The sequence below is a fragment of the Nipponia nippon genome, unplaced genomic scaffold (genome assembly GCF_047370975.1).
Source record: "Nipponia nippon isolate SJK-2023a ecotype South Korea unplaced genomic scaffold, ASM4737097v1 scaffold_10, whole genome shotgun sequence".
Classification (NCBI taxonomy): domain Eukaryota; kingdom Metazoa; phylum Chordata; class Aves; order Pelecaniformes; family Threskiornithidae; genus Nipponia; species Nipponia nippon.
Window position 1 is genome coordinate 32,035,843 of NW_028262291.1, and position 12,704 is coordinate 32,048,546.

The 12,704-nt window shown below is 38.7% G+C and overlaps 1 protein-coding gene across 11 annotated transcripts in view; it reads right to left on the reverse strand.

Moving 5' to 3' along the window:
- SIPA1L1 (signal induced proliferation associated 1 like 1) overlaps positions 1-12,704 on the reverse strand; it is a 232,186-nt gene that overhangs the window by 25,747 nt on the left and 193,735 nt on the right. For all 11 annotated transcript variants that reach the window (XM_087746430.1, XM_087746434.1, XM_087746424.1 and 8 more), the window contains 2 exons: positions 5,210-5,359; positions 80-204 (listed from right to left, as the gene is read on the reverse strand). In XM_087746430.1, the coding sequence (XP_087602556.1) occupies positions 80-204; positions 5,210-5,359 (275 nt within the window). The remainder of the gene's footprint in view (positions 1-79; positions 205-5,209; positions 5,360-12,704) is intronic.

The window sequence follows — 12,704 nt, forward strand, 5'->3', positions numbered from 1 at the left end:
TCCCTCTGCACGGAGAGGTATTGCCAAAGTCACCTTGCAGTTAGCACCACTTGCTCACTGTAAAGAATTAATTACCTACCCATCTGGTCAGCGATACTATCCTCACTTCTTTGCCAGCTGGGTGTGGATTTGCCGCTACCACCCGTATCTGATTGCGTGTTCTGCCTGTCAATGGAAGCAGGGGATCTACGGCTAATTCCAAACCTGTTGTAACACCCCAAAAAACAAAGCAGATAATGATTTTAAATATGCATAAATCTCACATAAGGGGAAAAGAGCACTTTTAAGAAGCTAGTGTCAAACAACAGGGCAGAGCAATGCATAGCACAACTGTTTGAGGGATTTATAATGATTTTCCATTTAATTTTCGTGGCAGTTTCAAGACCCATTTAGCATCTTTAATGCGTAAGTTTACAGTACACATTAATTTATTGAGCATCTTTGATAAAGAACATCTAGTTACAGTGCATACAATTAAAAAAACAGACCCAAAACATCCATAAATAAAAATAATAGTTTTCATTTACATAGATGTTTACAGAGAAAGGTGACCAGACCATTACATGGTTACAGAAAATTGACCACAGCGAGTAAAACTTAGAAAGTTTGGAATGAAGCCACATAGGGAAATGAGATGCATTTATTGGGAAAAGATTTCAAGGATGGATCCTTTTAACTGGGAAAGCACTACCCCAATCTAGTCAAAGTGAGCATCAGAAAGTTTATAGGAACAATCCCACAGATCTCAGCCCACTTTCCTGGGTTCCAAGCAAAAGACTATTAAGGTCACACCTAGGTGACGCAGACACACATGCAAACAACATAGATTCATTTGGGGCAATATTACACTGCCAAACATTTTAATTAAAGAGTTTACAAAGGTGACTGTATTGGTTACGGACTCCCAAAACCTGGGAGGTATAAATTCTGTAACTTATGAAGTTATTGGATCATAATATAGTTTGAGTTTACTAGTGTAAACTAAATACAGGCACAGGAAAGCAGTATACCTATTACTGTAGAAGAAAGTATACAGAGTTCAATGGACTTTTTGTACATCCTGCTAGATTAGTCAGATGGATTTTGGAAAGTTCAACAGAGATAAAGTAAACTCAAGGAGAACAATCTAAGGGCAAAGGAGACACACAGTGCCTCTGTGCCACACTGAAGTCGACATGCATTATAGGCCTAGAAGTCTGTGAGAATTAAATCTATAATTCTGTATTACTTACAAATCATTCATAAGTCTGTAAGAACTATATTTGGGTTCAGAATTAGCAGATCAATCATTAAGAGTTCGTCAAGAATAATGCATTTCTGAGTTTTGATTGGGGTTTTTGGTCCTTTTTTTTTTTTTTTTAATCAGTCATACCCTGGAAGGAAAAAAAATTTACCAAAACTCTACGTGCACAGAGTAACAGCCAAAAGAATTACAAGATGATATATTCTCTGTATATCAAGGAGTTTCTCGAAGCGTCTAACATAATAACAGAAAACAAAATACCCCAAACTGTGCTTTCTGCTCACTCTGCTAGCAACAGACTGCCCCACACAATCTCCAATGTAAAACAGACATCTGCCACCATAAGAACAAGCTCAATGTGGTTACCCCATTTCAAAGTTCATGCACTTATTAACTCAGATGCACCCACCAAAGAAACATCACATGACTCAGAACAACTAAATCCCACTCCTGTCCTTAGACAAGCAGCTGGAACACGTGTGTACATGCAGCACAGCTCCAAAACGTCACAGTTTGAAACTTGGGCCTTCTGAATTTTACCCAAACACGACCCTACTTCCCTTGTGTTCACCACTCCCCGGTACAGCAAACACATGGTTTCATGAAGTGAAGAACACCTGGATATATCTGCCTTCTGAATGCAAACAATTTAAATTGAAATTGCATTATGTGCGTAATGCTTTTCCTTTTCTATCCACACAGACTAGCTAGAATGTCACTTCATCAAACACCTAAATTAAACATGATGAATTCAATACCAATTCAATAGATGCATAACAAGTCTACACACAACATTTCAAAAGCTGATTGATTCTTTACACACTGATCTGAGGTTATTTTGAAACTTTTAAGACTTGTAAAGTATTTTGGGAAGAATATCTTTTCATTACAAAATAATTAGAAGTTGCTATCTAGAAGAAAAAGCCCAAACCCCAAGAAACCTTGGTGTGATGAAGTTGTGTTGTATCAATATTATACTTCCTATGCGTCATCACCTTACCTAAATCCCATAATGTTCGTATGTATGAAAGCAGTCAATTTTGCATTTGGCATATTTTATGATGTGGGATCTTTTCTTCAAGATTAGAAATATACAAAAACACCATGTTGCTAATTTTATCTCATTAAAATCACTGCTCTGCTAATTGAGCAGCAAGAAATGTCTTTAGATTTCCTTTTTTACATGAAGCGGGCTATTTAAAAGCAGGAATAATAAATGCAGGTGGTGCTATATTTTATGCTGCTTAAATATATAGCTCACTAGGGTATGTAGGAACGAACCCAAAGAACTCGAAGGAGAAATCAATCTGTATTAAAAGAACAGGGAAATTGTTTAAATATACATTTTATATCTATGTCATAAGAAGAAACTCATTATTTTGGTATTTTCAAATTTCATTTTTACATTCTATAATCATTTATTACATATACATACCTTCAGGTAAACACAAAATAAGTATACGAAACACACATATATACAGCAAGACCAATCGGGACATTCTTGAAGGCAGTGAAGTTTTTGCCTATACCCAGCTTAGGATACGGACCAATCATCTAGAAGAGGCAGCAGTTACTGCTCTTACCGATGTCTGACAGAGGCTGGACTCACACCCATGCTTCCAGTCATTTAAGTTTCACAAACTTTCCAAATCTGTCATATCATGCAACAAGAAAGAAACGTATACACAAATTATGCAGTTGAGATTTCCTGCACTGGGAAATCTCAGGGACTGGCATACCTAGAGCAAACTGGAGCCTCATCTCAGGAAGATTACCTTCAGGACATGGTGCTCCCTCGGCTAGGTACCTACTTCAGCCCATCCTTCTCTCCAACATCTTAGCAATTGAATGCTACAACATCTCCCCCCTATTTTAACAACATATACAGGTTAATCACCGATCAACTCTACTTGGTGCATTGAACATCACTACAGAGCTGCCCTGAATCTGGTCTTTCAGATGCATCTCAACAGAAGATGCACATGGAACTGCAATGATTTTTAGTACTGTGACAGACATTACTTGGCTTATTGAGGCAAGGGAAAATTTCCTCCATAATTACATTTTTCATGCTTTCCATTTAGCCTGGTAGAAAATATTCGGCAAGTCCTAAGTAAATATGATTCACGTGTACAAGGACAGTATGGGAGGCAAAGTGCTTTTCCTATAAGAACAGAACATAATAGTCAAATAATTGGAGTTTAGTAAGTGATTTAAAAAAAATCCAGTAAGGAACATGCAAAGTTCTTGTATTAATTACTTCTTTCACTACTGCATTTAAACAGAGTTTCCCTGCACTGAATTAAAGCTTCAAAACCAAAAAGACTGTATAGGCAAGGTTTCTAGGACACATCCCTTTGCTGAACTTGCAAAATTCTCAAAGAATGCTGTAGTGAACATATGTGTATAATTAACTTGAAAGATGGAATAGGGTTGGGATGGGTGCTGGTGTGCTCTGAGGCCAATTCAAAACAAAAACCCTAGCGTGTCTTAAAAATCCCTTCCTACTCAAGCCGTTATGGTTGTGATGGTCTAAGGACATATGGCAGCAATACCTTTTTTGTAGACCAAATGACGCAGTTGGAAAAGAGCAGATAAGATACTGGGAGCACAAGCTGCTCTTCAGAATCCAAGGCAACACATAAGTGCTGCCGGCATGAATGAGCCAGGAAGTATGTGGTGTATAAAGAGGTTAAGTGCTTTTTCCAGCTGCAGAGCTCCGGACACGATTCTATATAGTTTCCTTACAGCAAAGTGTCATAGGTTTAGAGCAAATTTCCTAATGTCAGTAGGACTTAAGCACAAACTTAAATAATGCCCTGAACAGGCCTGACAGTCTCATGAATCAAAGCCCTCAGGAAGGTGTGCAGCAGAGAAGAGATGGCCTCTTCAGAAAACCTCAAACTGAGCTGCAAGGAGAAGGACAGGGAGGACAAATCTTCAGTGCTCTGGCGCGAGAAGCAGCATTTGTCCAAACACATACCCAGAACAGCCTTCTCTGGACTGACAGAGCAGGGTCCCCTTCCCGGCACCTGAACAGGCAAAAGACAGTGCCTTGTGCTAGGCAGTTCCTGACAATGGTGTTTAATCTTACTAATAATATATTTTTTGAAATATAGCAAAAGATACCTCTACTTTATAAAAGACCCAAACCAGAGTGAATTATACACAATGACCTGCAACGTACTCAAGAGGACTTCAGAGGAAAGCTTTGCAGTGTGAACTGTCAGCAGTTTTGCCCCTTTATCTTCTGTATAGGAAGTAATTTGGAATGTGGTAGACAGCTCTCCTGCTGCCAATTATTTTTTTCCCTACTTGGAGATGCTTGATTTATTGCTCCTTTCAGTGCTCTCTGAAAACGATACAGATTTAATTTCTTCCTCTGCAAGTTGCCCCTTATGTTGACATTGGATCCCTTCAGAGAGTTTGAAGATTTCTGGAAAGTTGGAAGAGAGCACCTTAAAACAGGATGACTGTGAATATGTGAAAAAGATGCTTGCTGTGGATTACTTAGCGCTTTCATGCCTGCACATCTGAAGTCTCAGTTGCACTCAACACTACTTTGCTTCAACTATCAGCACAGACTGCAGAGTCCCAAGCCTATTACTTCTTTTATTTTAGAATCTAAACCTGTGAAATGAAGTGATTTGCAACATGAAACCAGTACCTTTAATGAAGATTTTTAAATACATAAGGTTCCCTTTGTATAGTAACCTGAGCAGTTGTAGACTAGGATCAGAGAAAGAGGTTAGGTCGCAAAGGGAAAAGGTGGAAGCAAGGGATTTTTAAAACTGACTTTTTCAAGAAGCATGACAGTGGTATTTGAAAACAAATGTTTTAATGCACGTGAACAACAGCTGACAGGAGGCTGTGTAAGCACTCCTTTAGTTTAATATACATTACAACAAATGGAACAGAGAACAAAAAACCTGCCTAAAAAGAATATGAAAAAAGTCTGGTGCCTACCCTTCTGGCATAGATTTTTGTCTGTATGTGCCCCCACCAGAGCCAGTCTCACTTGACGATGATAAGTTGCTTGGAGAATTACGGCACTGTTGCGATCTTGCTAAGGCAATGGATGAAACCGTGACGTAGACATCAGAACCGGGAGACAACCTGTTCGGAGCAAACAAACCAGTCAAATCAGCAATATCGAACAGCAATATCATAGTGCAAAGCATGACAGATGACATCATGCAAATTGTCACATCAGTAAAGAACATGGCATCACGGAGACAGTAGAGGTGAAGTCAGTTGAAGGATCAGACGTTTTCCTCTTATTAATCTATTGGAAACCATGGAAAATCAGCTGTAAAGAGCCGGATGCAGGGGAGTAAATGAAGAGAGGCAAATGCGGGAGAAAAATCCCAGCACACACTACAACCCAGTTTCTAAAGTCGTGATTTGTTTTTACAGATTGCTTGTAAGGAATAATGAAGCATGACATTCCTCACCCAAATACCAAACAGAACAAAATATTTCTAATTCTCAAAACAAAGTCTTGCCTGGAATTTAAACTAACTGTAGCGAGCACTCTATGCAAACTCTTCCAAGGGTATCAAGCTTATCTCTATGCCACCAAACTTGTCCAACATAAATCATGAGGACTAAAAAAATGTAGGTATTTATAAATACCTTAAAATCCCCCCTAAAACCTTAACATTCTAATATAAAACTCTCTCAACATATCAGAACTCTGTTTGAAAATACAGACCTGAGTCATGTGAAGCCTTCTCCTGTCGGAAGAACCATACAGCAAATAAATGGGCTAGAATTGCAACACACACACCTGGGCAGAATGGCTGGAAGCAGCAGGCTTATACTGCTCAACTCGTATATCCTGTTCTGTCGTTGAAGGCTTTTTTTAGATCATTTTCTGCTTTGTGCATTTTGTTTCCCAAACCCCAACCGAATTCACTGCTGCTAGCTAGTTTTTTGTTCTACTGCGTGGTGACTGAAGCCATTCAGAACTTCTGCAGTGATTTAAGTGGAGTTTGAATTACGCCATCCATGAACATCAAAATCCTGCTGTGAATGCAAACCTTTACGCATTTTAACTAGGAAAAATACTGTAACTTATGCAAGTAAAATAGCAACTTAAACTTTTAACATTTAAAAAATGCATATTGACTTCAGTGAAACACACAGCTAGTTGCCTCAGTACACAACTTGGGCCTGGGGACTGACAAGGTCTTAGCCTAGCCACTTAACCTATACCTGTAAAGGACTGGCAGATTTTAATCAGCTCTCACCACAATACTGTAAGAACTTTTAAAGTTCAAAAACTCTTCTGAAAATGAAAAAAGCATTGCACTGATTAATGTTACTTATGTATGTGTATATATCCAGTGTGCATGTGTATGTATATATATCAAATGTGTATTTGTTCCCCTCAGTACTTTGCAAAAAAGCAGTAAACTAACAAAATCTTAAAATGGAAGGAGCAGTATGGCTGGACCAAACATCTGGATCATCTGGAATTTCATGAAGTGCATATGACTAATAGTAACTCTTTTTCCCAGACAAGAAAGGAATGATCCAACACCTGACCATCACAAGTACCACACCAAGTCCAGTAATTCCTTTCTAGTCTACCAAATTGAATTTAACATTATCTCACATTTATCAAGCAACAATTCTGAAATATTTGATTGCAAAGAACACAGTGCAAGAGTTGGAAACTTGGGGAGCCGTGAACCAAGCAGTTCATTTTTCCAGTGGCAATTTTATAAAGAGAAAAAGAAATAGTTCCACAAACAAAAGTATGTGCTTTCAATAGCATTCACCCACCTACATAGGCACACAAATTTAAATGCAGTTATGCTTGCAGAGCAATACACAGTTTTAAAGTATGACCTTTTTTCCCAATACTAAATTAGGATTTATGGCAAGGAAACCAATTACTTCTTGAATAATTTCTGTAAAATTATCTCCTGTTGGAAAACGCTTACATTTTCATTTCAGATCCAGCAATGCCTTTTCTTTACTTCCTATGCCTTACCAAAAAGTGACAGCACTGTTCAGGAGGAACGTCAAAATTTCAGAACGATGTCATGGAGTTATAACTCATTTACAAAGACGAAAGACCTCAAGGGCAAACAAAATTGTATTTATAAACGTGGTCTGAACAACAGCAACAAATAGTCATGTAGGTCATCCTATTTAAAGCAGCAATACATTTTGTTGGTACAGTTCACAATAGCACTAAAAACATGAATAGTGAAAGACATTTTATGTGAAACATAAATAAGAGAAGAGAACTTCAGAGTAAATTAGTTTGAATTGACTTTTTGAGCTGCTTTGAAATCTACTGATGAAAGGCACTTCCCAAGACAAAAGGAGTATTGTGTTAGCAGTATGCCCCTATAGTTAAGGTATTCTGTGCTTGTCTTTTATTTATAATTAAAAAACTAACTAAAACAAGCTATTATCTATTTCAAAAGACAGCTTTAAGAAGAAATTCCAAAATGGTTAAGTGCATGAGTCCCATAATTGATTTTAAAAATAGGCCAAGCGTCCATTGCATTAAACAGATACAATTACATTGCTGTCAATTGAACTGGGATTATACCATGCATGATTTAGTTCTAACAGATCGAGTTCATCCTGAAAGGACTGGTTGAGTCTTGCCAAGTATGGGAAGAAAATCATCTTTTGTGAAGGCAGTGAGTGGGACGGGTGTACGTTTATTTTGTTTAGTATGACAACACAGACATCGAAAGCATCCATCTTGCTCTTAAATTAATTTCCACGTCATTAGCTGTAATTTTCTCCACATCTTCAGTACGCATAGGTATGTAATACACACATCATAAGAAAAACGTCAGTCTAGCACGCTTTGTGCCTATGGCCTAAGGCAGTCTTTAGCTATATGATCACACACAGGTGCCTCCTTCCCTCGGGACCTCTGCCCCATGCAGTTTTATTATGTGCTACAACTTCTGCAAGAGCTGCACAGCTCGGAAGCGAAGGAGGCACGGCCTGGCAGAAGAGAAAGGACGGCCTTATAGTCAAGGCATTTCAGTGCTGACTTAGCAAACTGAATTCTTATCTTGCGCTTGCTGCAGCACTCCAATATGACCACTGGCATATTTGTTAAAGAAAATTTTTCATTCATTGTCACTAATTGCAAGTTTCTCAAAGGCCTTATTTGATGCCATGGCCTGATTTACTTCTGAGCTGAAAATTTACCAAAGCAGCTGAAGTCAAGTGAAGCTGTAATTTGAATATATAAAATATTAACAATGCTGGGCACACTTCCAAATATGAGATGCCCAAAATAAGACACAGCAAATGATTAGAACATAATTTCTCTCTCTACCTTTGTTCTTAATCTGAAGAGGGCCAAAGACATCTCCTCTCACACAAGAGTTTCGAAAATTAAGTTTAATTAATACCCATGAAGCATTCAGAAACTATAGTAATGGGCGCCACTGTAAAACTTAGAGGGGAATTAATAATTGCATCTTTACAGCAGGATTTGAATGCCATCCAGCAAATAAGCGATGGAGTAATGAGGAGGAAAATAAAATATTAAATAGCTCTTCTTTAATGAGCTGCATCCACTGTGTGAACTGAATGAGGCAGATGTCCTCTGTTAAAAGAAATTCTCGTAATTTAATCCAAGGAAGTATCAGAAAACACAGTTACACAAGAGTTCTGAATAAAACTGCACAGCAAATCTTAATTCTAGCATGCTTACCTTCCACGTGTTTGATTTTTGCAATCCTAATAATACTGCAAGATGTGGCAGTTCTCTGAAAACACTGACTCAATGTTCTTATGTTAAAAAGGAAACCAAACCATTCAAAAGGGAAAAAAAGAACATCAGCAATTTTGGGGAAGGGGATAGCAAATGAAACAGAAAATACAATTACACTGTCATATTGTACCTTCTCACACCACACTGTATACCTTCTCGAATATTTTTCCTCAATTTGATCATCGCATTTCAGAAAACAATCATTATAACAAGAAAAAATACAGAGGCAGGCAGTGGGACAACCACAGGGACAGAAGGGCTTCCGTATGAAGAAAGACTGACTATGCTATAGGGCTCCACTGATTATAGAGAATTTTATCGTATCTGCTTCAATCCGTCCAAACATGAATTATATTGGATCAAGCAAACAAAATGATTATTCATTATCCCTCATGACAAAAGAGCGAGTAGGAGACCTGGAACTATCAAGAGACCAATTAGCAGGCACCTGGATGAAGAGATACCATCCATAGCTGCTAAACACAGCAGTACAGGTGCAGCCGGCTCCAGGCGATCTTAAACAGCAGCCAGCCAGGAGACTGTCGGAGCCAGTACAGAGTCTTCCTTTACACTTGTAAGGATTTCTTATGCTCTTCCCTGGTCCCTGCTGATGGCCACTGTCAAACAAGAGAGACCAACTCTTGACATGGCACAGCACGGCTCTTCTCCGATGTTTTTGGAACACGAGAGTTTGCCATACCGCCAGGTGTACCAACAAACCTTTCGTTTTCCACTGCCACATCCAGCTCCACATCCTGAGGCCAGTCAGAAACACATAATATATAATCTCATGGTAGTACATGTTTTAACTTGAAGAATGTTATGAAAACTTTAAAACAACAAATCCCCAAACCCTGTGAGGCCGGCAATGCCTGTGCTACAGCGCTCACTTGACAGGTGGCAAGATGAACACAGACACCTGCTTGTTTATATTAGGAAAAACATCACCCATCCCAACTAAGCAGCAGCAGACTAGGATTTTTATATAATATGGGAACAGTTTCAACTAGACTCTTATCTGCAGGAACTAACCTATAAACTACTACTGGCACAGTTACTGACTACACACAGGCATCGTTCAAAGCAGTATGAAATTTTAGGGCAAGGCTGTGCTCCAAAGTCCGCAATAAGACTTAAACACAGTCTTAATGAGTATTGTTCTAATATTTCCATACTGTGGAATTTTACAGCCAGTGCTTGACTGTAGTCATGCCGTAGTTCAGTTTTCCATTTGGTTTAAAATACTGACTGTGCTCAGAAATTTTCTAGTTAGAGCCTTGAGTTTTCATCCAGTACAGTACTGAACTGCCCACTGAAGGGCACAAGCCCAGCAGCAGCCAGCTTTGCTCACGGGTTTTCACACTTTTCAAATGTTTGTTGAATCAAGTTTTAGTTAAGACTAGTTCCAGTTTATGATAAGTTAATTGAGAAGAGATTATCATCTAACACTATCTTACCTCCTTTCCCTGCACATTTTTTTCTTAATAAAGTCTGGAAACTAAGTGTACAAAATAAAAAACTGAAAATTGGGAGGGGAAAAAAATATCAAGTTCTAAAATTACATCTTCTCCAATAACATTAGCTCTGGCATACTTCACATATATGTGGTTTATTGTTGTTTTCCTTAACGTATCACTCTGATATTTATTCTGGGTTATAGGCTATATAGTGTCCTGTGTGGACTAATTAATGTTGCGAAAGAAGCCATGACTTGGAATTTATTGCATTTATATTATTAGATTTTTCAGTCTAAAAGTTGCAGTAACATTAGAGATTTATTTTAAGATTTATAAAGTTTTAGGTTATTTTTCCTGCCTACAAATATGCACATCAATCATGAATACATTCAAGGACCCAGGATACTATGAGGAACAGGGAGAACTTAAGTATAAGCAAGTGAGTGGGATACACAAAGACAATCCAATAAAGGCAAATTTAAGTACTCCGCTGGTCAGGCACAGGACTGGGCACTTGTCTGCCTTCTGAGAATCAGGGACTGTCAAGCAAGCTACTCTCCCACCTACAACAGCAGTCTCCGTAGGGAGGCGAGATGTTTTTATGTATATGAAGTGAAATCTTCCTGTTCTCAGGACCGGTAATGCAGCTATTATTTATTTTTAACATAGTTAAATGGACTAAAGGGAAAATATCAACAAGGGTAAAAAAATAAATTTATTTCACTCAGTATGCATATTGAGAGTCTAGCTATCTGAAGTGATCATCAGTCAAATATCGCTAGTAGGTAATTCAAAGAGTTACACCTTACTCCCTGTACTCCGAGAGCACTTCGTACCCAAAGAGGGAAACACTTGTCTGTTAAGCTGTTTTTGTTTAAATTAAATCCCTCAAATCTTCAGGTTTTTTCCCCGAATACTTAATATAAGTCATGGATTTATTGCTGATATGTTACCATTAAAATGAGTAACATGTCAGGTCTGATACATCAGAAATATTATAATGCCTCTATTTCATTCTTTGAAATCCCACCTGCTGGGGCTACGGCTAATGATGGTACCGACCTTTTGTGGTCCTGGGCCACTGCTACTAGCGCTAGCTCCAAAAATCATCTCAGATTCAGAGCTCAGAGAGTCACATGGATCAATTTACTATGGGTTTCTCAGCTGCCACGTCCCTTAAAACATAGGTCACAAACTACAGACCACTGTTTGTTAGTGGCAGATGAGGTCTGCCATCACTGTCACTGCACCTGGCTCAATAAACGAAGAACGTGCAGTCAAAAGGCAGGAGTACGAAGGCATAAATGCCAGCTCCAGTCTCAAAACAACTAAGTATTAAGATCACTCAAACATCAGCAAGTCTGAACTGTGGCTCAGCACCGCAGAAACACAAGTGATAGCTAGTGATATCTAGACCACAACCAAAGATTAAAATTGAAGTTACAGCTATAACTTAGTCCTGACATTACTTATTGATGCTGATCTTCATAGGTAAGTTTCCAGCCCCACTGACACTTAGGCAGTACCTTCATTCCGAAAGTGAAGCTCTAATGGTAGTAAGGAAATCTGTACTGCTTTGCTAATGTGCCATAATGACAGGTGCTTTTTTCTAAAACCCCCTAAAATTGCAAAATACTGCAGAGAGAGAGAGAGACTGAAGTATCCATCTTGTATACGGTGGGGTCATGTTTATCGTCATGTTAATTAGAGGGCCCTTTTTGGTTCACAGGGACCACCAGTACAGATCCCGGTACCCGTATTACCAGGTTACCCTTGGTCCTCCATTTCTCCAACCGAGAGCTGAGCACAGAACAAATCGTAGGGAGCAAAGCGCAGCGGAGCACCATCGCTGCTACCCGCACCAGAAACACGCGCAGATTCCAGCACCTCCTGACAGGTGATCTTTACGATATGGGAAGTATGAAAGTTAGCGGTCAAAAATTAAATGAGACTAGTTAAAAGGGCTATGAAAAATCTCACCTTTGTTGATTTTAGAGATTTTACGCTGTAAGAATAGAAGTATCTGAGCTTCCCCAAAAGCAAAGCTTTCGTTTATCATGCAGAGAAAAGACAAATGAGTCTTGGAGTGAGCTTATTGCTTTTTTTTTTTTTCTCCAGTATTCCTTTAAAATGACAAAAATGTATTTTTCTTCACTTTAACTGGAAACACGTTAACCTTATGCAGCTGCTGTTATATTTAAACTTGATCCAGCCAAGACTAACATGTTTAGCAGACCAGAAA